The sequence below is a fragment of the Tetrao urogallus genome, assembly GCF_951394365.1.
Source record: "Tetrao urogallus genome assembly, chromosome: 15".
Lineage (NCBI taxonomy): Eukaryota > Metazoa > Chordata > Aves > Galliformes > Phasianidae > Tetrao > Tetrao urogallus.
Window position 1 is genome coordinate 14,108,330 of NC_136828.1, and position 21,097 is coordinate 14,129,426.

At 42.8% G+C, this 21,097-nt stretch overlaps 2 protein-coding genes across 2 annotated transcripts; one reads left to right on the forward strand and one right to left on the reverse strand.

Moving 5' to 3' along the window:
• Nucleotides 1-230: 230 nt before the first annotated feature.
• SNN (stannin) lies at nucleotides 231-494 on the forward strand (the record flags this gene model as incomplete). Its single annotated transcript, XM_079543022.1, has 1 exon — nucleotides 231-494. The coding sequence occupies one exon, from the start codon at nucleotides 231-233 to the stop codon at nucleotides 492-494; it is 264 nt and encodes an 87-aa protein (XP_079399148.1).
• A 2,404-nt stretch (nucleotides 495-2,898) lies between these two features.
• Nucleotides 2,899-21,086, reverse strand: TXNDC11 (thioredoxin domain containing 11; the record flags this gene model as incomplete). The annotated part of the gene is made up of 12 exons (XM_079542880.1): nucleotides 2,899-3,523; nucleotides 4,693-4,773; nucleotides 5,720-5,829; nucleotides 6,959-7,104; nucleotides 8,735-9,524; nucleotides 9,878-10,078; nucleotides 11,606-11,718; nucleotides 12,167-12,260; nucleotides 15,576-15,705; nucleotides 18,306-18,403; nucleotides 18,988-19,204; nucleotides 20,935-21,086. 12 exons carry the CDS (start codon nucleotides 21,084-21,086, stop codon nucleotides 2,899-2,901), a joined length of 2,757 nt encoding a protein of 918 aa, XP_079399006.1.
• Nucleotides 21,087-21,097: the final 11 nt, after the last annotated feature.

Below are 21,097 nucleotides of genomic sequence, written 5' to 3' on the forward strand. Positions count from 1 at the left end.
GAAGAAATACCTTAAAACGAATATGGGCACATTCAGCACTTCAAGATTCTCGTGCAGGAGACTTGTGTGAGTCACACAGAGAGCGCCAACCGCAAATATTTCTGAAGATACGGAACTGCACAGCCTCATTAAATGTCTATTTTTCCCCTGCAGGAGTCTAAAAATACAGTGAAGCCTGACGGTGCAGACAGAAGAGTCTTCAAGAAGCTGGACAATCTGAAATACTAACCATGTCTATTATGGATCACAGCCCCACCACGGGAGTGGTGACGGTTATCGTTATTCTGATTGCTATCGCAACTCTTGGCGCCTTGATTCTGGGCTGCTGGTGTTACCTGCGGCTGCAGAGGATCAGCCAGTCTGAAGATGAAGAAAGCATCGTGGGCGAAGGAGAAACCAAAGAGCCCTTTCTTCTGGTGCAGTACTCTGCTAAAGGACCCTGCGTAGAGAGGAAAGCCAAGCTAACTCCAAACGGCACAGATGTACATAGCTAACTTGGAGCAACACGTGGACTGTGGCTATGATGTGTGTAACCAGCAGAATCTATACTGTGAAGAACTTGTTCACATGCACACTACGCATCAGAACACCTCCATGAGACTTTTAAGCATTGTCTGCAACTGCACACACAGAGAAGTTGCTCTCTGCATCAACTGTAGATCCTAATTCCCCAGCAGGAGGAGGACTCACAGGACACAGGAGCTGACTCGTGTGGCATAAAGTCCATTGCTGGCAATGGATGCAAAGATATCTTGGTGCAAAGAGACTAACAGCATTTTTTTGTTACTTGAATGTTCAGCTGAGCCTATTTTGATGGAACCACTACTGTACTGTGAACTACTTTACAACTGTGAACTGTAAATAGGCTGCCAGAAGCTTTATGCTTTGCATTCACAGCATATGAGAATAGCATGATGCAACTGCACATAACACGAGGGGACACTGAACCACAGCTGTAGATGGGAATTCTGATTTTCAAACCAGACATGTGGTTAAAGCTTGCTTCTGCTATTAACTTCTGAGTGCACAGCCAAAAGGTCAAAACAGCACCGGCTTACTGGACTGGTGTAGAATACTTTCCTTAAAAAGGTGTAAGCCTACAATAATACGCTGAGGGAAGAAACACAGGAGCTTCATGAAAGGAAATAACTTCCTTTAGTTACAGCTAGGCATTGGTTAAGCATCTGGCTGCTAGAGCAGATTTTGCTAATCACATGGCAACTGCAAGGAAACTGCCATTTTGATGGATTCTGACCTGGGAACTAATGATGGTCACCAAACCCTCGGGGTGATCCAGAAGGTTTCCAGCGGTGTGAAGTGGCAGTAGAGCAGGCTTTTTCTCTTCTGTGTTTCTGCATGCTGAAACAGCAGAAGTTTTTACCTATTAAAACTGGCATAAATGCAACTAATGAATTTTTCCTAGGACCTCGTGTAATTAGCAGCTTGGGTATATGTAATCAAGATATTAATAGCCTGTTGTAAAAAGGCATTTTAGACTAAGACAGTCAGGTATAGAATTCAGTTCCTGTATCTTGTAAATGACTCTCGGTTTAACTCCACAAGATACATTTCAGCCTCTTCTATGAGAAATAATGCTGACAGGGTGAAAGATTTCTGGTTTGTTTGCAGCCTTCAAGCTAGCAACTGAAAATACTTCCAAGTAAGGAGATCTTTTTATTTTCTGCTCTATACTATAGTTCAGCTACTGAAACTGCAACAAGATGTGTCAAATAGGGGGTTCTAGACTCAAATACTTGGGAGAGGGACAGAGCTAAGCAACCAAGACCTGCTTTTGCCTACCCTAGAACTATTAGGCTCTCTCAAGCATCTTTGTGCCTAATTTCAATTTCAAACACTTAACTGCATAGGATAAAAATTTACTGTAACAATTTGTTTCTTGAAATATACTACAAATAATCAAATCCAACTTTTGTTTTTCTAGCTGACCAGGAAGTGATTACTGCTGCTTGTCCCTGTACATATGAAATAACTAAGTAACACTGGCTTAGCAAAATGATAATGGCATTGTCATAGTTAATAAAGTCTTGTCCCTTCCTTCCAGAGTAAGACATTGTATTGTATTTTTAGTGCTACGTTTGGTTTCTTTCATTGAAGGCTAGAATTTGAAGCAGAAAAGAATACTGGCAGTAGGGAAAAGCTCCTGCAGTTGCTTTTAGAATACAGCTGGCAGAGCTGTCCTTGCCCTGGCACATGCTTCTTAAGATGTCAGTGGCAGGAGACTGGCATACATGCAGCCAGACCCATACACCTAGACCTGTGTATTATAGAAATCCTAGAAATTAAGGAGAAAAGGATTAATTCAGTAAGATTTTTCTTTAGTTTTGTTTCACTAGATAACAGTTCACACATGGCTCTTGCAGATTTCAAGACAGTCAGGTAACTGGTATACAAAAGTGATACAAAGTGCTGAAGTTCTTGAATAAAGTACTTTGTCCATTCAAGTTCACTGATCACAGAGATGAAGTATTTCATTTTAATTCTGCAAACAATGCAATGAAAAGGGCAAATTTCAGAAGTTTATGGAGAAGTGTACATTAAAGGTCTAGCTTTTCTTCTAGCAGCTGTTACAGAGAAAGCTGGTGTAAAAATAATTGGTCCTTAAGAGATGCTTTATGCTGCTGCCCCTAAACATCAGCATCTTTAATTTTAAATGGATAGGTGTTTGCAAGTTAGTGCAATAGTAAAGTGCAGAAAGTTTTCCATACTCCTTCTCTTCACTTTAGAATGGGGTACCTAATAAGTTGTTCAAGTATACAAAAATATTCCATTTGATTTTCTTTTTCTAGATCATGTGGGAGAAGTCTTTATTTACAGTGGATTTCAATAAAATTTGCATAAATACCTACTCAGTACGGCATCATGACTCTGTGTAAGCAATCATTCTGTCCTGTTTTCACTACTGTGTTCTGTCGCTCCGGCATCAACACGATCAATCCTTTTCTCCTCTGTGCTAAGAGCTGCTGAAACCAATACACCTCTGTCATCAGCCACTGTTTGCTCTGACTGAAGGGCTTCTTTAGGTTCGTCTTTGCTCTGTAGCTTTCCTTCCCTCGATGCCACCAGGATTCTCAGTAATGTATTCTCCTTAAGGAGGTTTTCTGATGCGTCAGCCAGTTCTTGAAGCTTTTCGGCCATTTCTAGCAATTCCCGATTCTTCTGATCGTACGTTGCCTGCAACTGCTGGCTGTGGAGCTGCAGAGTCTTGTGCTGCTTTTCCAGTGTGTGCTTCTGCTGCTGTAGTCGATGTTCTTCTCTTCTAGCTTCAGAAAGCTGTGCCTCAAGGGATTCATGGGCTTGATGCAGGGCTCTGATTTCTGACCTTAACTTCTGAATTTCTTGCTCCAAGTGGGAGATGTGTCCTTGCTGTAAAACTGTCTCTTTATGGAGGCATTCTTTGGTGCAGGGCTCTGATGAAGAAAGACTCGAGTGATGTAAAATAAATTTAAGAAGATGAGGAAGGCTAACTGGAAAGTCTTCTGGGAACTTCACGCTTTGATCCTTCCTGGAAGGACATACCAAGTTAGCGTCAAGGCATAAAGCTACAGAAGCAGTGATAACTAAGTGTCTGCTGCCCAACTCAAAATTGGTATCTTGGCTAATTACACAGTTAAAAGAAACCTAAACTTGTATAATGAAGATACAGCACAGGCTATTTTTATTTCATAAACTGTTTCACCTGTATTCCACAAAGATAAGATGCTTTAATGAATAATTCAAGAACTTGGGGCAGATAAGGTTTGCGTTCATCAAAATTAAGCTATTTTTGGCAGACTAGGCAATGTGTTTTTTCTTCTCCTGCAGTCCTGGTGATCAGCCAAGTTAATTCTGTAATTAGCAGCAGCAGTTTCTCAGTTGACGAGCAGCTTACATCCAAACTTAATGATTCATGACATTTTGGAAAAAATAGCCTACACTAAGCCAAAATTGACTCATTATACAACAGTAATGTTTTACTATGTCATTATCCTTTTTCAAAATTATTATTATTATTATTTTAATCAAAACCATAGCATACATCAGAAAAGCTGAAAGGCTATTTGCAGTGAAAACCAAACCAAAGCAGCAGCAGTGTGAGAAAGAAAACACTGAGCAGGCCGGGTAACCTGCAAAAACAGTCCCATGGCAAATGCACAAGGAGCTGTACAAAGCCTTCGCAGAAAGCACCTTTACATCTAAAACAGCAACAACAATCTAGTGCTACTACACATACTGTCAAAGCCTAATTTCATTTATTACCTGCATGTAGCAAAACTAAAACATGCTAGAAAGGAAAAGTGGGAAAGAAATCTGCATGTACGGTTCCAGTGCTAAACTACTTAAGAAACCACGTTTGTGAATGTTACAAACCCAATCTCACTAAAAACTATGAAGTTAGCCTAGAGATGGTTGGTAAAACAGGCCAAGACAAAACAAGCATCTGTGAAAAAACAAGAAACACGGGACTACATAGTAACACCACACAGACAGGTACCACAGGAAGCCTCACCTACCACAAGTGGTTTTACTGCTCCTAGCCCTGCTTTGCCAGTGCTTTAACGTAATCCAAAGACCTTTTTTGCCACTTCATACTTGAGACGCACGCTGTCACTATACTGAGACGCACGGATCACAGAATTATTGTAGCTTAGTGAAAGAAAAAACAAAACACACGAGGGGAAAGAACTGCATTACCTCTGCTGAGGAAAAAATAAAATGGTCGGGAGCCGATCTGTCATAAATTCCCAAGGAAGATCATTTTGAGTGGTATCAATTCTGTTAAGAAAACACGCACACAAAAAGTCATTGGAGGGATTACAAAAAGGGAAAATGCAAATTTTTTTTCCCCTAAAGTTCTACATAGAAAGGAACATGAGTTTAATTAATGAAACAACTGTTCAATTGCTTGCTATGGCTTTATTTTGCTTTCTTCAGTCATTTCTGATTATAAATTGTTACAATTCTATTAGAATGAAAAGAAAAAAAAACAACCAACAGATAACCACACAGTGGGTTTCAGCACCACTGAAACAAAAATAACAGACCAAATGATAGAACTTCAAAGTCAGGAAAGAGAATGGGTGTAGATTTGAGAGCAGCATTTTACCTAGGGCAAAAAAGCAGCAATTATAAACAAGTGCTAGCTGTAGCTTTTAATTTTTTGCCCATATATCTCCTGCTGCTCCTTAAGGAAATTCAGTCAGAATGAAATAAGGACACAATGAGAACAGAGATGTAAGCCATCATGTATTTCAGAATACATCAATAAGAATGTTTCGGTTGCACTGAAACCCTGACCATGTTAAAGAACTGTCAGACAACACACGTATCGTACACATGTTGTATAAATGCGCACGAATGTCTCTCAATTCCTAAAATACAACACTGTACGATTCCATTCTTCACTTCAAATGATCAGAGAAAGTTAAAAATGCTTTTCTGCTGCCACCTGCTGTACTGGTTCCCTTTCCAAAATCAGTGTGCTCCAAGAATAATTTGAAAATTCATTTTAACTGAACTGCAGAAACGCTGCAGTGAGATTGAAAAGAATCAAATTTAGGCAGAGGAAAGAAAGAGAATGGATTCAAAGAAAAATGAAACAGATGACATTCACATCAACTACTGCGAGACTGTAGAGAGAAAAAAAAGTAATTATTCTCTAGGCCAATTATCTCAATGAACTTGCATTATTCTAGAGAGATTAAATTAGAATCTTTTTTACCTTGCCACAGTGAAATGATCTGGAGGCAAAAGCCGAGCCAGCTGAATAAAGACATGATTAAGAGAAGCACAGAATCCACACCACTGTGCATAATAGAGCAGCAAGACATTCTGTAAAATGAAATGAAGAGTCTTATTACCTACTGTAATTGATCTGCACTAAAGAAGGGCTAGTCTTCACAAAATCTCAATTATTTAGCACTCTTAACATATGAAAATACACTGCATGCTAATGTTGACAGGCTTTATTACAAGCTATTTACTGATGCCTTCTGTCTCTCAGGTTAACACAGGCATTCCTGGGGAATCTCCTCTCCGTAAAGAGAAAACAAAGAGAATTATTTAGTTCTCGCTAAATAAAAATGCATCAAGCTTTCTTACACTTCTTAGGATTCTTCTGCAGCCTTGAACTCCTACATGTCTAACAGTGACTGTACACCCCAGGAGGTGGTGCTGGGGAAGATGTCTGCCCTCCTGCTTTGGGCCTTTGGCTAGCAAAGGGCAGCCGGGATGCTGAAGCCAAGCACTGCACGTGTACCCATCTGCTGCAGCCCCACAGCCAACAGACACTAATCCTGAGTACTTCTTAAAAAGAATAAAAAGTGATTTAACTGCTCTTCAAGATGACCTCATACATAAAACAATTTCATGGCATGCAAATAGACAGCTTGTGCCTTTGAGATTTCTGTGTGCCAAATCCTATCTTCGGTTTAAAACTTCTGTTAGCTTTGCAAGTGCTTTTTTTTAAGTTTAAAAACAACAATTAATACATAGAAAACAAAAGGTACTTATGTCCTTTAAGTTTTGAAAGGCAGACATCACAACGCCTGGCAGCATTACCTCAAATTCCACGTGTGCAGCATGTGCTGCTGCTGCTGCAGAAGAAGGAGGGAAATGGGGCTGCAGATTGCAGGCAGAGTCAAGGACTTCTTTCCATCTCAAAAGCACAGGCAAAGTAAAAGGAATGGAACTTTGAACGATGGTAGAAAGCTGCTATGCAGGAATCCGCAGCATGGACTTTTTCATTCTTTTACCAGGAAAAAGGCACTTTGGAGATTCACTTAAAGTTACACTAAACTTGATTGCTTTTTTTTTTTTAAGAAACAAATATTCTGGCGTTCTGAATAAAGACTGTTGTATTTTACAAAGAAGCAACGCAGGTGGCTAAAAAAAGAATGAGAATCCTTCCTCAGAAGGTGAGCAACGACTTGCAGAAGCTTTTTCCTACAGCAAGGAGTACCTTTTCACTTGAAAACACAATGTGATGGAAGGTGCTGGTGGTCACTTCAGCCACGACGCGCTCTGCAGGGACACGGACGGAGGTGCCATCCACGAGATGCCTCTTCAAGGGGCTGTAGAGAATGCTGAAATTCTTTATGAAGTTCTCTGAAACAAAAATGATACATAAACTTACGTCTGGATTTTGGCAGGCTGCACTTTGCCATTCCCAGATGAAACTAAAACCGACACATCGTACACAGGCAGAAAACAGCAGATCAACAAGCCTGTCTCTGACATACCAAGAGCAGTACTTCATTTCGTATTTGCTGCTCAACATTCATGAAATTCTCACAGCAGATAACAATATTGTTATTTTCCTTCCATATCTCCAGGTTTTGAGTACTTATGTATTATTAAGGAATAATTAAAAATACTCTGCCTACTCCTGTATGTTTAAGAACCATCCGTAAAAACTGAAATCTGTTGAAGATATTAAACACAAACCTGTTCCATTAATTTAAAATATCAGAAGTTAGGCCAACTATAGGAATACAACAATATAAATAATAAAATAGAAAGCAAATCACAGTGACTCTGACAACATATGTAGAAAAAAACATTTCTGGAAGCTCAAGTAACTCAGACAATGTAACTCAGCACAGCAACTCTCATCCCACTTAGGAAATCCTGTGAACAGAAAATATTTTAACACAGAAAGCACTGAGAGCACAAACAGGAAGAAAATTTCTTATCTTCTTACCCAGATCTTTATTACCCCCTGAGCATCCATGTGTGGTCAACAATTTTTGTTTTTAGCATCATTTTTTCTTTCCAGAGCGTTCTGTGGGGCAGGGAGATGCAGAGGGGATGGAGGGCAGGTGGGAGCTGGAACTTCAACACAGCTCTTTGCTCTCCAGTTGTGCCTACTTACTTGTGCAACTTAAACACCTATGGCAAACTGCAAATACAAGGTAATGATGCAGCACCTACACGGATTAAACCTTCTGGAACAATTTACTTTGATACTGTGTTCACTAGAATTTACTTCCGTATCTGCAGACTCTGCTAACATTAAAAGACTCTGCATTTTCCCCAGGCTGACTCAGCACACTGTCAGGGCAAGCAAATGCACTCCAGCAGGCAGCTCACAGCCTGCTCCAGGAACTGCAGTAAGCCAGAGCAGTGATTGTTGTCATCTCCCCCTGAAGACAATTGGCTTTTTTCTTCGCCCTGGCAATTTAGTATTGCCAGATCAGAACAGAAGCAATTCAAAGTTCTATACGAAAAATACATGTACCTTTAAAGAAAAAAAAAAGTAAAACAATGTATAGATCAGAGGACAAAGGAAGGACTGGTCTGCACTGGTAAGGGAGCGGTATCTCGTGGAATGCTGGCAGCTTTTAGTATGTGGAAACAGCTGAACGCCAGCAGTACCATTAATACACAAATGTGTTTTATAGTATCACATTTGTTAGAGGTTCAGCGTTACTTTTTTTTCCACAAGCAAATCAGTTTTTACCACTTCCTTCAATGTTATCACACAGTCACCATTTGCACACTCCAATGTTCACTTCACTTAAAGCAAATCATTGTGTTGTGTGCATTTTGGTTCTCATGCCATTTAGAAAAACATTCTACTAGTCAGTTAGCTACTAAATACATTAAATAGTATAAATTAAGGCTCACGATGGTGACCACAGTCTCACTTTTCAGAACAGTGTGAAGTTTTCCATTCATAAGTTTACTTGCAAACCTGTTTTTATTATTTAAAGCATTTCTATAGCAGACAGCATACCCAGGGTAGATCCTGTAAGCGACTGATTCTGATCAAGGACATAATGCAGCTCTTCTTTCAGGTCAACAATGGCAGCAAATTCCTTACGATGAGTCGATCTTGATGCTCCTAGTCTCTCCGCATATATCCAAAAAAGATTTGAATCCAGCAGATAGAGGTTCAAGGTTTTGTTGGTCCTGCAGCTCAGACCAGTAATGTTAGTGCCAGCAATATGAAGGTCAGGAATAAAGCAGTTCCTATCCTCAATATGAGGAATAGAATTCTGGATGTCAGCATTATCTTTCTTCCCATGGGAAGAAAATGCAACTTTAGGGGTCTGAAAGATGGTCTTCTCAGAACTAATGAAACTTAAAAAATGTCTATCGACCGTTCTGCAACATGCAGTGTAATAGCTAAAGGGACTGTAGAAACTTAGGAAATTGCTGCATTCAATGCTACTCGAAACAACTTGAAAAAAGGTGTGTTCCTGGAGGTAGAAAGAGTCCAAAGCTGTTTCTATCTCAAAGAAGTTACAGTGTGGCACACTGACTTTATCTGGTTTGACACCAAGCGTCTGATTAATGCACAGCTCACACACGTTGTGAGTTCTGGATATCGAGTGCCACTGCGGAAGCACCACTGTGTTACAGCATGGGTACTTGGTTATCAAAAACGTGTCTGCCAATTTCATATGTGCATCTGGATCAGAGGAATCAGAAGCTGGTGAATCACTGTTCCCTAAGTGCTGAAGCTCTGGTTCAGCTCCCTGGCTTTTGTTACAGCTGTGGTATTCCAAGGCCACTTTGGTAATCTACAAGGAAAAGAGAAAAGCAAAGTGAGATTAACTGCACATAGTTCACTCAAAAGCAGTTATCTGTTGCAGGTTTAACAACCTCTGCAACTTTTGATGGAATTTTACAAAGTTTACCACTCTTCTATATCCTTAGGAAAGAATTACAGGAAGCTGTGACTTTGTAACAAAGCTCAGCATCTCAGTCTACAAGAATTAAATACAAAAATACTGTTTAAATCACTTTCATTCCACGACACTGATCTCAAGGTCCTCTCTGTACTGTTTATCACAGTTCAGTAACACAATGGTTGAAAAAGAAAAGAGCAGACTTCCCTTCCATCTCATCTTTAAGATGAAGGTATTTCACTTACTTCGTCTAACAGAGGCTGAATTTCTGCCAAGGGGTCGTAAGGTACAAACACGAGAAGCGCCGGCCCTTTCTTCAGCTCGTTGTTCAGAAGAAGGCTTTTTCCCCCATGTGGTCTCAGCCAGCGGATGAGCAGCTCTCGATTTTCCAGAGCCCACTTGCACACATTCTCAGCTGTATAGTTCATGGTGTCATTTGGATAGATCTCGAGAAGGGAAACAACAATTGTTTGCTCTCACTTACTAAAACATACTGCTCACTATTGCACGCAGTTCCCAACTACAGTGTGCTTTGTTACAGTAATGCCTGAAACACATTTTTAATTTAGCAAAACTATTCAGAGAGCTTCAGAACTTCGTACCTCCATCCCCCTCTCATGAGATCACGTCAAGATTCAGTCTTCCAGGCAACAAGTCTTCTGCCAGGCAAGCTCCTTTTTCTTTCATCACATCACTATGATCTTTACTGTTTGCAGTCAAGGCTTTATAAAGAGTGCCATTTCTAAGTTGACATCATCACGTGTTTTGATTTATAGCATACTAGAGCAGTTTTTTCCACTACTAATTAAACATATTAACTCACCTTACGTCAATATTTTAAGAACCCAATAACCAGACTGCATTTAAAATGGCTGTACTGTTTTTTAGTACTGAAAGTACAGAAGAAAGTTGTTGAAAATTGGCTTACAGCTTCTAGGATCATTTTCATGAATTAAGGTAAGTTTATCCTGAATCGCTGCAAAGACAACAGCAGTCTCATGCATTTACCAATGATTTTTAGAAAAAAGCCATGTTTTCCCTAATGTCAGTTGAATAAAATACTGCATGGAAGCTTATCTTCAGAGCTTCCACTCACGCTAGCAGTGTGGACAGATGAGGACTCCATACACAATAACAATTCCAAAAGTATTTTCAGTTTTAGTATTCCAAAACCATGAACAGCAGGTTTAAAGTTCAGATAAATTTTCAATTAAATTGATATAAATAGCTCTTTTAATCAGAAGAGAGTCTCAGTATGACCATTTACGAGGTGTTTGGGCTTCTGGGGTTTTGTTTTGAAGGAGACAAACTATTTCCCATATTATTAAAAAGACTTTCCCAAATTGCTAAGATGAACCCGAGGGCCTCTGAAAACTTAAGTCAATCTACTACAGAAGGCCAAATACGCTGCGAACACAAAGCCCACTGTCACACACTTCACAGTAGTAGGACAAGAGCTGAGCTGAAGTATCCATATACCTTCATATGCTGAAAGTCCAGGTATTAAGGTCTTTAAAGTAATTCTCAGATAAATACAGGTTTTACAGACAGTCAAGAAAATAATTCAATTTCCCTCACGGATGGATGAGCTACGACTGCATGCGTTTCAGCAGTGCTGGTGCAGCTTCACATTGCTGTGCTCTGGCACTCATTTCCCTACACGTGCAAGGGAAAAAGCCAACAATCACAAGTGTATACCTTTGACTCTTGCAAAAGCCAGTCACAGAATTGAGTCTGATACTTCTCCTGAGGCCCTATCGGCCACCTGGTCTAGACACTGCTTAAAGTTTAAGTCATTTAGAGCAGCTGCTGACTAGCAGAAAGAAAATGTGTATTACCGTACAAAAATATACTACTTAGATGCTCCTTGTTCTACTGCTTTGTGGAACACTCCTTTAATATATATTTGTCCACGTGATGTTTGCACTGCAGCACAGTTGTCTCAGTCACCACAACACCAATATGATACTCACAAGAGATGTGTTGATGTGTCTGTGCAAATACACACTGCCCGAATGCACCAACGAGATCTCCTCCGCAACAAGCTTATCTGTGACCACTCCGAAGCGTACTGTTCCCAGGTAATCTTAAAGGGCAAATGTTCAGTTTTAAATAGAATTCTACACTGAACTTCTCTCCTGAGAGCCTTAGAAGAATACACATCTTATTTTTAAAATGCAACAACACTGGAACTGAAGACACTCTGGAATTCAAGGCGGTCAAATGCTGTCTGCCTCCAGCTATGGACGCACTGCAGCTACACTTGAGGGATTTTGAGAAAAGTGCCCCTTTGTGTATCACTGAGAGCAGCTGCCCTGTACTGGAATTCCACGATGGCTGACCCCAAAACATACCATAAACCTTTCACGTAAGCAAACTTTGCACAGTAATTAAATACAGTCTCATAATTAGATGAACCTTAATATACATTCAAAAGGGATCCACTTTCAAATTACAAAATGTTGCAAAGAATTACTGAAGTCCATACAAGTACATTGTTCAGACACCCCTTAAATTTTGAAGATGAATTTTACCTTTCTTTAATGAATGTAAAGCTGACGTAAAGAAGGTTAAATAACCGGGAGGCTGCGGTGAAGCGTTGAACTCAAAATATCCCACAACTCCAGGCTGAAAGAGTAAGAATCACAGTTAGCTGAGCAATTTGCAACTACGTGGGAGATGAAAGCTGTTTGCCTACACTAAAATGTAACATTTTAAAAGACAACAAAACAGCGTTTGCTGAAGAACAGTCACTTAATGCTGTCAGAAAAGAATTAGTATTAAAAGACTGATCAGGAATCAGTTCTAAAGCTGTCATTTGACAGCTACATAAAATGCAAGGATGCTTTTAGGACTGCAGAGGCATGACTAAAAATTAATATCCCTAGAAATTATCAGTCAGTTCCAATCATATAATATAAATCATAATTGTTATGAGACTTCTTCAGAATGAGAATATCTAGTATAATTTTTCAGACTACCTTCTAATCATTTACTACGTTGCACATGATCAGCAACTGCGTGTGCATCACACATCCTGTGAGTCAGTACTGGAACTGCTAAGCCCACAGCCTCCCCATGTTAAAGCTACAGCCACTGCAAGTTCTTTCGCTGTGTCACTTAGGGCTCCGTGCGAGACCAGCTGCACCAGAACAAAGAAACAAAAACAAATAAGAAAAGATCTTCAATTGCTGATCAGACAATGTGAAATGTAAAAGACTCATCCATAGGCAGGGCTGCTGGCAAGGCCACGAGCACAGCTGGGAGCTGCCTGCAGGCTGCTGCTCCGAAACATCACCTACGTTTTGAGTTTAAATTTTGCAGAATACAATTCATTTTAAATCATAACTATTAATCACTGCCTTTCTATTCACCATTCCAATTGGTTTAGCAGGCCTTCAGGACAAAGAAAGCGATGGAATTCGGTCATTCTGTGCTGTTTCCCAGTTCCACCATCCTGGTGCATGCACCAAATGCACAAAACAAGAGCACAGGGATCGCTGTGGGACAAAAGATTCCAGCCTCACCGACCGTCCCGGGTGAGGCAAATACCTCCCCAACGAGATACCTTCGTTTGGTATTTCAAAGGATGCTTTTATTATTTCAGCTTTACATATAAAAAATGAGTATAGTTTCAAAACATGAATATGTGATTTGCCTACTGTTGATATTAGTGAAAATATCTCAGAATGTTTCACTGATAAGATGGTTCCCCATTCCAACCAGTGAGCTGTTCATCCAGGCAGGAATTATCCTGCCTGACACTGAATGCTACCCACAAGAGCCTTCCTCTTAAAGATTTTTAATGAAACACTCCAAGAAATTACCAACAATAAAAGTGACAATAACAGTTGTTAAAAAGAAAATAATAATATAAGTAAAGAAGTGAAAATATACAGAAATGTAATAGCATTTGTTCTTCAAAGAAGGATAACAGTTACCAAAAAAAGACAGTCATTGCTTCTCTTCATTTTCCCTTCCTAACACCAAATTAAGAAAGTAACAAACCAGCCAAGTAAACCCAGCAAGGAGACACACACAGCTCCTTACGCAGCTTCTCATTTCTGGCACCATTTCTAAACACCATCACTGGCACGAAACAGCAACTGAAAGCAAGAAGTGACAGCAGAAGTACCAAGAAGCCGAAGGGCAGACCTAGAAAGCAGTTCAAAGCCACTGAGCAGACAAGGCCCTGACTGCTGTTACCCATCAGCTGTGGCTACAGATCTCCGAGTGCTGACTGCAGCGGAAGGCAATCACAGGCACACTGGGTGGGAGTGACTCTTGGAGGTTTCAATAATAAGAAAACTGGGTGGGTTTAGCAGAAAGTATGCTTTATGTGTGAACCTTGTGCTCTACACCTGATCTGCAACCTGTTTGAACAATGTCCTTTTTGTGACCTGACAAGTTAAAAGTTCCTCCTCGTGACTGGGGCAGGCACACAAGGCAAGTAAGTGGCCAAAGTGCTGCATCCCTTCTTGAGCACTGTGCAAACTGTTCTGCTGTCCTGCCAGCTATCTGGGTCCCCTAATGGAACCTGAGCAGCTCTGGGAGCTGGACCAACACAGGGGCAGCTCAGCAGGAGAGAGATTCAACTTTTATAAGGGAGATCTCAGTATAGATAGGAAGTTCTGAATCTTGGAACACAGATTTGCTAAGAGGAGCTCAGACAGCACCAACTTCCACCTCCTTGTAGCTACGGCACAACTGCAGATTCCTCTCCCGATGCACTAAGATCTTCCTATACACTTTATGTTCTGTTTTCCAAATGGGATGTTTTCCTTGCTCTCAAAAAATAAATTTAACTCCTATCCTATTTTAATTTTGCACTGCTATCATTTCATGAATATATAAAAAATCCAAATAATTACTGTCAGAAAACGCAGCCTCAACTGTGGGTGATGAGCAGCATTGCAGTGCATACACCCACCCATACAGCCCTCCCAAACCCAAATCTGGAGCCTGAGCACCACTGTTTTCCAAGGAGGCAAGCAGAACAACAACGAAGTCATAGAGCAGTAAAACTGAAGCAGAAAAAGGACAACAGAATCGCAGAATGCACCAGAAAGAGACACAGAACCCACTACTCCTGCCTCTCAGCCCCCGCTTACAATGCTGGGGATCTGTACAAACGCAGAGCTCTGAATGTCGAGCCCAGCCCAGCACCTGCACCACGAGCTGCCTGTACTGCAGCACCCACACTGCTAAACTGAAGAGGAGCCACTCGGATCTGCAGCCCTGCACAGCGCTGTGCTTCTGCCCACACGGCGCAGGGCTGCTCCCCAGGAACTGGGCGTGCAGTACAACAAGGGCATCTTCCATCATGTGCTGCAGAAACTGACAGTTTTAAAGGGACTAGAAATGGTTCTGATTTCTATGCACACTGCCCACTAGCAAGTAATTAATCCACCAGCGCTGCTCTCAGCCTCAGCACCTCTAAGCACACAGGACTGAAAATGAGAGAGGCAGCGCACCGGTGGGTTAAGGTCATGAAGGAACAGCACACAGAGAGGTCAGGAGCCAACAGTTATTTCAAGTGATTTCACATTTGTTTTCACTTAGCATTTATCTCAGTAGAAAGATTTAATATTCCTTTAAAATTAAAACAATTATTATATATTTCTCAGGTGCTGCAAGATTTTGGAGAAGAGATTTCTTGTCTTTCTGGTTCATGTTTCTTTTTGCCCTGCGAGGTAACAGCTATGATTCTTGCCTCTATTAAAGTAATGCAAATTAACAGCATCATTAAATCATAACAGTCACTGCACAGGGAACCAGAGTTATGAATGTGTCGTTTCATGTATTTATGATTTAAGCACATTTACAGGGCACTGATTTTAAGACTCTGGAGAGCAATGAGCACTTGGGAGCAGATCAAACTTAACTGTGAAACAAAACTCTTTCTGAACCACAGCAGAAAAGCTAGAGAAGAGAGACATGTACCTCATAATTTGAGAGGAAATCTAGTAATTTTGATCGAGACGAGATGTAGAGTAGTGGTGTCATCACCCGGCGAACAAACTTTTCAATATAAACAGCACTCATTGGGCCTTTGTATTCAATTGGTCCAAAACTAGTACCAAAAAAAATAATAGAACATTAAGACTGAAATTCACAGTAGAGTCCCTGCTGGAGGTGGCAGAGATGGAGTTCTACAGACAGCAAGCTCAGCTCTTGGGATTGCTCTCTGTGCTCATCATCCGTGGTGCCTGCAGCTGGCAGAGCTGCGTTACATTGACACTACAGCATCCCTGAGGCACAGCACAGCATCCCCAGCTGAAGTCACAGCGACAGCACGGCGCCTGCGTGCAGATGTGATGTGTTGGTGGGGATGGAGCTTCTCAGTTCCATTAACGAAGCTGGTAAAAGCCAGGAATTAATTAAATGTTCCTATCCATATAGTTTTGCTTTATCTATTTGAAGTAAGTACACCACAGAATATAGATCTGAAAAGCTGCTACTGCTTTCCCTTTCTTTTCCTTTTTAAATCTTGAGACTGAAAAGATGCAAGGGTTCTTCACATGAATGTTTCCAAGTATCATTCAGTAAAGCCAGGACCAACCCTGCCATGCTGCTGCTGGGCAGCCGCGGTGACCTGCAGCTCCTCGGGCCGCAGGGCTGCGGTGCCAGACCTCCTCCTCCGCCCCCCTGAGTTCACCCAACGGCTGAGGTTGGAGGGAACCTCAATGATCACCCAGCCCAGCCCCCTTGCTGCAGGCAGGGTTGCCCTACACCAGATCAGGTGGCCCAGGATCCCATCCAGCCTGGCCCTGAATGCCTCTAGGGATGGGGCAGCCTGTGTCACAGCCTCACCGTCCTCTGAGTAAGGGGTTTCCTCCTAACATCTAACCTAAATCTCCCCTGTTTTAGATTAAAGGCATTCCCCCTTGCTCTATCACTATCAGACCATGTAAAAAGTGTCAGTCACCTCCTGTTTATACGCTCCCTTCAAGTACTGAAAGGTCACAGTGACGTCTCCCCACAGCCTTCCCTTCTCCAAGCCAAAAAAGCCCAGCTCCCCCAGCCTTTCCTCACAGGAGAGGTGCTCCAGCCCTCTCAGCACCTCTGTGCCTCCTCTGAACATGCTCCAGCAACTCTGCATCCCTCCTGTTCTGAGGCCCCAGGCCTGGGCACAGTGGGGCCTCACCAGGGCAGAGCAGAGGATGACAATGGCCACTGCTCTTTTAAATCCTACATCTCATTTACCATCTTTAGGTTGGACAGGACATCACAGTCTAAAATGAAATAAAAAAACAAGAGCACAAAGGATTAATCCATTCCCACTAGTCCACTGAAGAATTTAACATCATGCATTCTGTAATACAGCTTATGCATATACATGCTGCAAGAAAAAAAAAATAATTAAAAAAATAATTCAAGCTTGCACTGAGATACTTATGTGCAAATGTTCTGGAATGGTTTTTTAGAGCTTCCTGGATTAATCTATATCTTACGTTGGTATATCATAAGTCTTTGCCTTAACAGCAACACATACTGCTTCCTCTCACGTGCACTGTACAATGCCCAGGAGTTTAATATCTCAGGCAGGAGGGAGTTATTGCCCTCTGAGGGCTTCATAGGGTTATCAACATGAATCTACATCTCACTGTTGCAACTCTGTTTAAAGATACAGCAATCAGTTACTGACAATACCCAAGTGTATTCATCTAATGTGCTGTTATTTCAAAATAAAGTAATTCTAACTTAATGCATGTCCAAGTAAGATTCTGCACAAATGTATTTGTTGGGTTTTTTCTTTGTTTGCTTTTATTAGGGTTTGAATTCTTCCAGTACCATTCAAAGTTCAGCTGACAAGGATTAGGATTGTTCATCCTCAGCACAAATCCCCAAACTAAGTACAGTCTGCTTCTGTAATGGGAGAGCTGCAAAAATGCCACTGAGAAACTACGCTGCACCCAGCTCTGCTGTACCCAGTACTGGAAAAGCATTACTTTCTGCTCCACACAAAAAGAATGCATACATACAAACACTAAAAAAAACAAAAGTGAGGCTACAGAATACTATACAATGTTACTCAAACATCCAGGGCATAAGAAAGGAGCGTACAATTCAGATTCAGAAGAATGTCTTCACTGCACTGCTCGATTTCAACATGCACCTAAATTCCATTCCTAAACACGACTGCTGCCAAAAATTGGGACCAATGAATAGAATCCACCTACAGAGCAAAGAGGAAACTAAAATAAAAACATAAATCTGAATAATTTACATTTCATTGGAGAGAGAGCTTCCAGGAGATGCATGTGCAATACCAATTTTCCTTAAGGATGAAAACTTGAGCAGCACAACACTTAATGGACAGGTACAGCCCTTCTCAGTAGCTCAGGAGCACTGTCAGCTTCACCCAGAATCCCCCCTTTTTCAGCTGTCTTTTAACTGTAGACAAGGAACTTTGAAAACACGTTTTTACGAAGGGTGCTCCAAAAGTAATGCCTCCTTTTTTTATTGTGTTGGCTGATGATGTGAGAGGCAGATGTTGAAAGAGTTTTGTAGCTGAGAACTTGCTCTATCACACACACTGTTGTGCTCTTTGCAACAGCCATAGTTTCCATGGAAATAAGTAGGAGGCATTACTTTTGGAGCAACTCACATACAATACTTCTGCTTTGCAAAGCGCCAACTAGACAAACAGACTCCACATGAAGGTCTTACCTGCGGTGGTATAAGTGTATGACAGGAAAATAAAAGAAATGCTTCTGCTTCCTACATTTCCCCTGGTTCCACCAGCAATTAATAGCAACAAACAGCACCTGCAAAGCAGATAAAAGTTCACAGCTAACAGTAAAGTACATTACTGTAACTTTCTTTATCTAGTTTGCTTTTTACCCCCAATGCATTCCACCTGTTATTTTCAGCACCTTCTCAAAGCAGTATTTCATACCCGCTCCTCTCGATTCTATCACTTTCTTTCCTTCCTCCCCAACCCTCCCTTTTTTGTTTTAAATCTTTTTGTTGTCATTTCTTTGCACAGCAATATTTTATGGTCACTTTTCCTTCTGGTTTTTAAGCTTCCTAATCTAAATCCTAGGACTGCAGACAAACTCCCCGTAGTTTCTACCTGAAGGCACAGCAATAAATCCAGAAACACTTTACCAGACAAAAGGTGCAGAGCTCCCCATCCAGGAGCAGAAATAACACACAGATGAGCATGCATCACAGCTTTGCTCCATTCATTCTAGTGCTGTGTATGTAAAATTAAAGACGACTGGCTCAATCACTGCATGGTACAGACATGCAGGTCGTTCTGGTTCCCACGGGATGACAGGTGTTGGCCTCTCTTTGGGGACCAAAGCTCTATCAGATCACATGTAAGACACCTGTCTTCTCTAGTTACCTGGTCTGACAATCTGCTGGCCACATGTTCTATTTCTTCTCTCACTGCAACCGACTGGCCACACCATGGCGCGTAGAAGAAATACAATGCAATCTCTGAGTCCTGACGAAGGTGATCTGCATAGTCTAACTGTCCCCGAAAAAGATCGATGACGGGAGATCTTGTGGAGAAAAAATTCACTGGAAGCTTTGCTGGCATTGTTACATCTTTTGCTCGGCTGTGGGAAGGAAATTAAGAGGGCTCAGTGAGACTGTGCAGTAATTAAAGAAGCATGCCCAAAGCCTTACCTTAGGGCTAGTGAATGTCATACAGTGACAAAACTGCAAGAATTGACACAAATTATCACAAATTATCACTTTCAAGAAATACCATGAAAATCTAAAGATCATCCTTTTAAACAAGTTTCCGAAATTCACGCTGCCGTAACATGCACCATGCTCATGGGTACGTTAGCCCACACTCTTCTTGCTGGGTGCTTCAGAACACAGAATTAGCAGGAAGAGTGATTGCTTTGGATTCCTTCCCTGGCCTCATCCTCTTTTAAGACCTGTACTTTAGGTAACAGCACCTAATAAGAGAGGAGACACTGGTCATACAGCTTTGTGATGCTTATATGGACAGAGATCATTACTGTAACTTACACATTGCTGTAAAGTGCTCCATACTTCTATTATTTTATACTCTGCTATGAAAAGCTGTTTTACTATGACATTTACCACCAGGTGAACGCGTACCAGTTCATTTTACCAACACCACTGATCAGAGCTGGGACCACAGACACTGCCCAGGGCATGTTTCCTTTCAGAAGATGTCAAGAAATGGGGTCTTGATTTGAAGACTATTCAAGATGGGATGACAACAGATTGAGTCTCTTAAGAGAAATGACTTTGACCAGCAGCACCAAGAAACTGCTTTCTGTCACACCAGCACTCCAATGATCCAGAACGCGGCACTTCCAGCACTTTCTGGAAGTTATGGGAGTTCATAATTCGTACCTAAGAGATAGTTATCCGTCACAGAGCGTTTAACATACAGACCAGCTCCTCACCTTCACAATTCATTGGCTCTAGCACCCACAAAAGGATGTGCTCTCACACAGGCTGCCCCAAATCACTGCATTACAGACTTCTGCCTCCCCCATCGGCAGCCCTGCCAGCACAGCCGCCCCATCCCGCGGCAGGTCCCAGGGTTGGGTGGGTGGGCAGACAGACGGACGGCGCCTAACAGCTTAAGGCCGAAAAACAGGATACGAGATTGGCTCTAAACTGCAAGAAAACGGGTCAACACGACAGGCAGCGAGAGGAACGACTTAGAAACTACACGGCTGTCCTCAAGTAGGAGAAACACCCCCAACAGCTGACGACCAGAGCCGCCGGGTAACAAAGCAGCAGCTCGCCGCACCGCTGCACCCAACAGCCGCCCTCAGCGGAGGTCTGCGGCTGCGCGGCCCCGGGCAGGGAAAACCCGGGATGCCGTCGCGCCCCGACCTTCCCAGCGAGTGCGGTGAGGCCTGCGGCGAACGGAGCTCACGTCGAGCCGAGCTTCCGCCACGGCACCCGGACTCCGCCCCGGGCCGCAGAGCCCCGCAGCAGCCGCTCCCCTCCCGTTCTCCCTCGGCGCGCAGCGGCCGGCAGCGCAGCGCAGCTCGCAAGGGAGGAAGAAGCCGCTCCCCGGCACGGCCGATGAAGGCCCGCGGCTTCGGATCGCCGTCTCCTCCGCCCCGCCCGCACGACCCGGCCCGGCCGGCTTCGGACGCCGCGATCGTCACGGGACGGCACCGCGCGCCACACGCTCCTCAGCGCCCGACCGCAGAGCGGGGAAAGCGCAGGGCCAGAGCGGCGCTCCGGGCCTTGCTCGGGAGGGCGCCCCGCTCTGGGCCGCGCGGCCCCGTTCCGCCCGCCGGCCCCGGGTCCCCGCGGCTCGGTCCAGCCGCTCCCCCGCCGTTACCTGCAGGTGACTTTGAGGGCGACAAGGAAGGCGCAGCCCAGCACGATGGCGGCCCCGCACAGCAGCTCGGGTCGTCGCGCCATCCGGGCGGCGCGAGGCCGCAGCCGCGGGGCGTCCGCAGGGCCGGGCCCGGGGCCGCCGCTTAACGACATCGCCGCTGGGC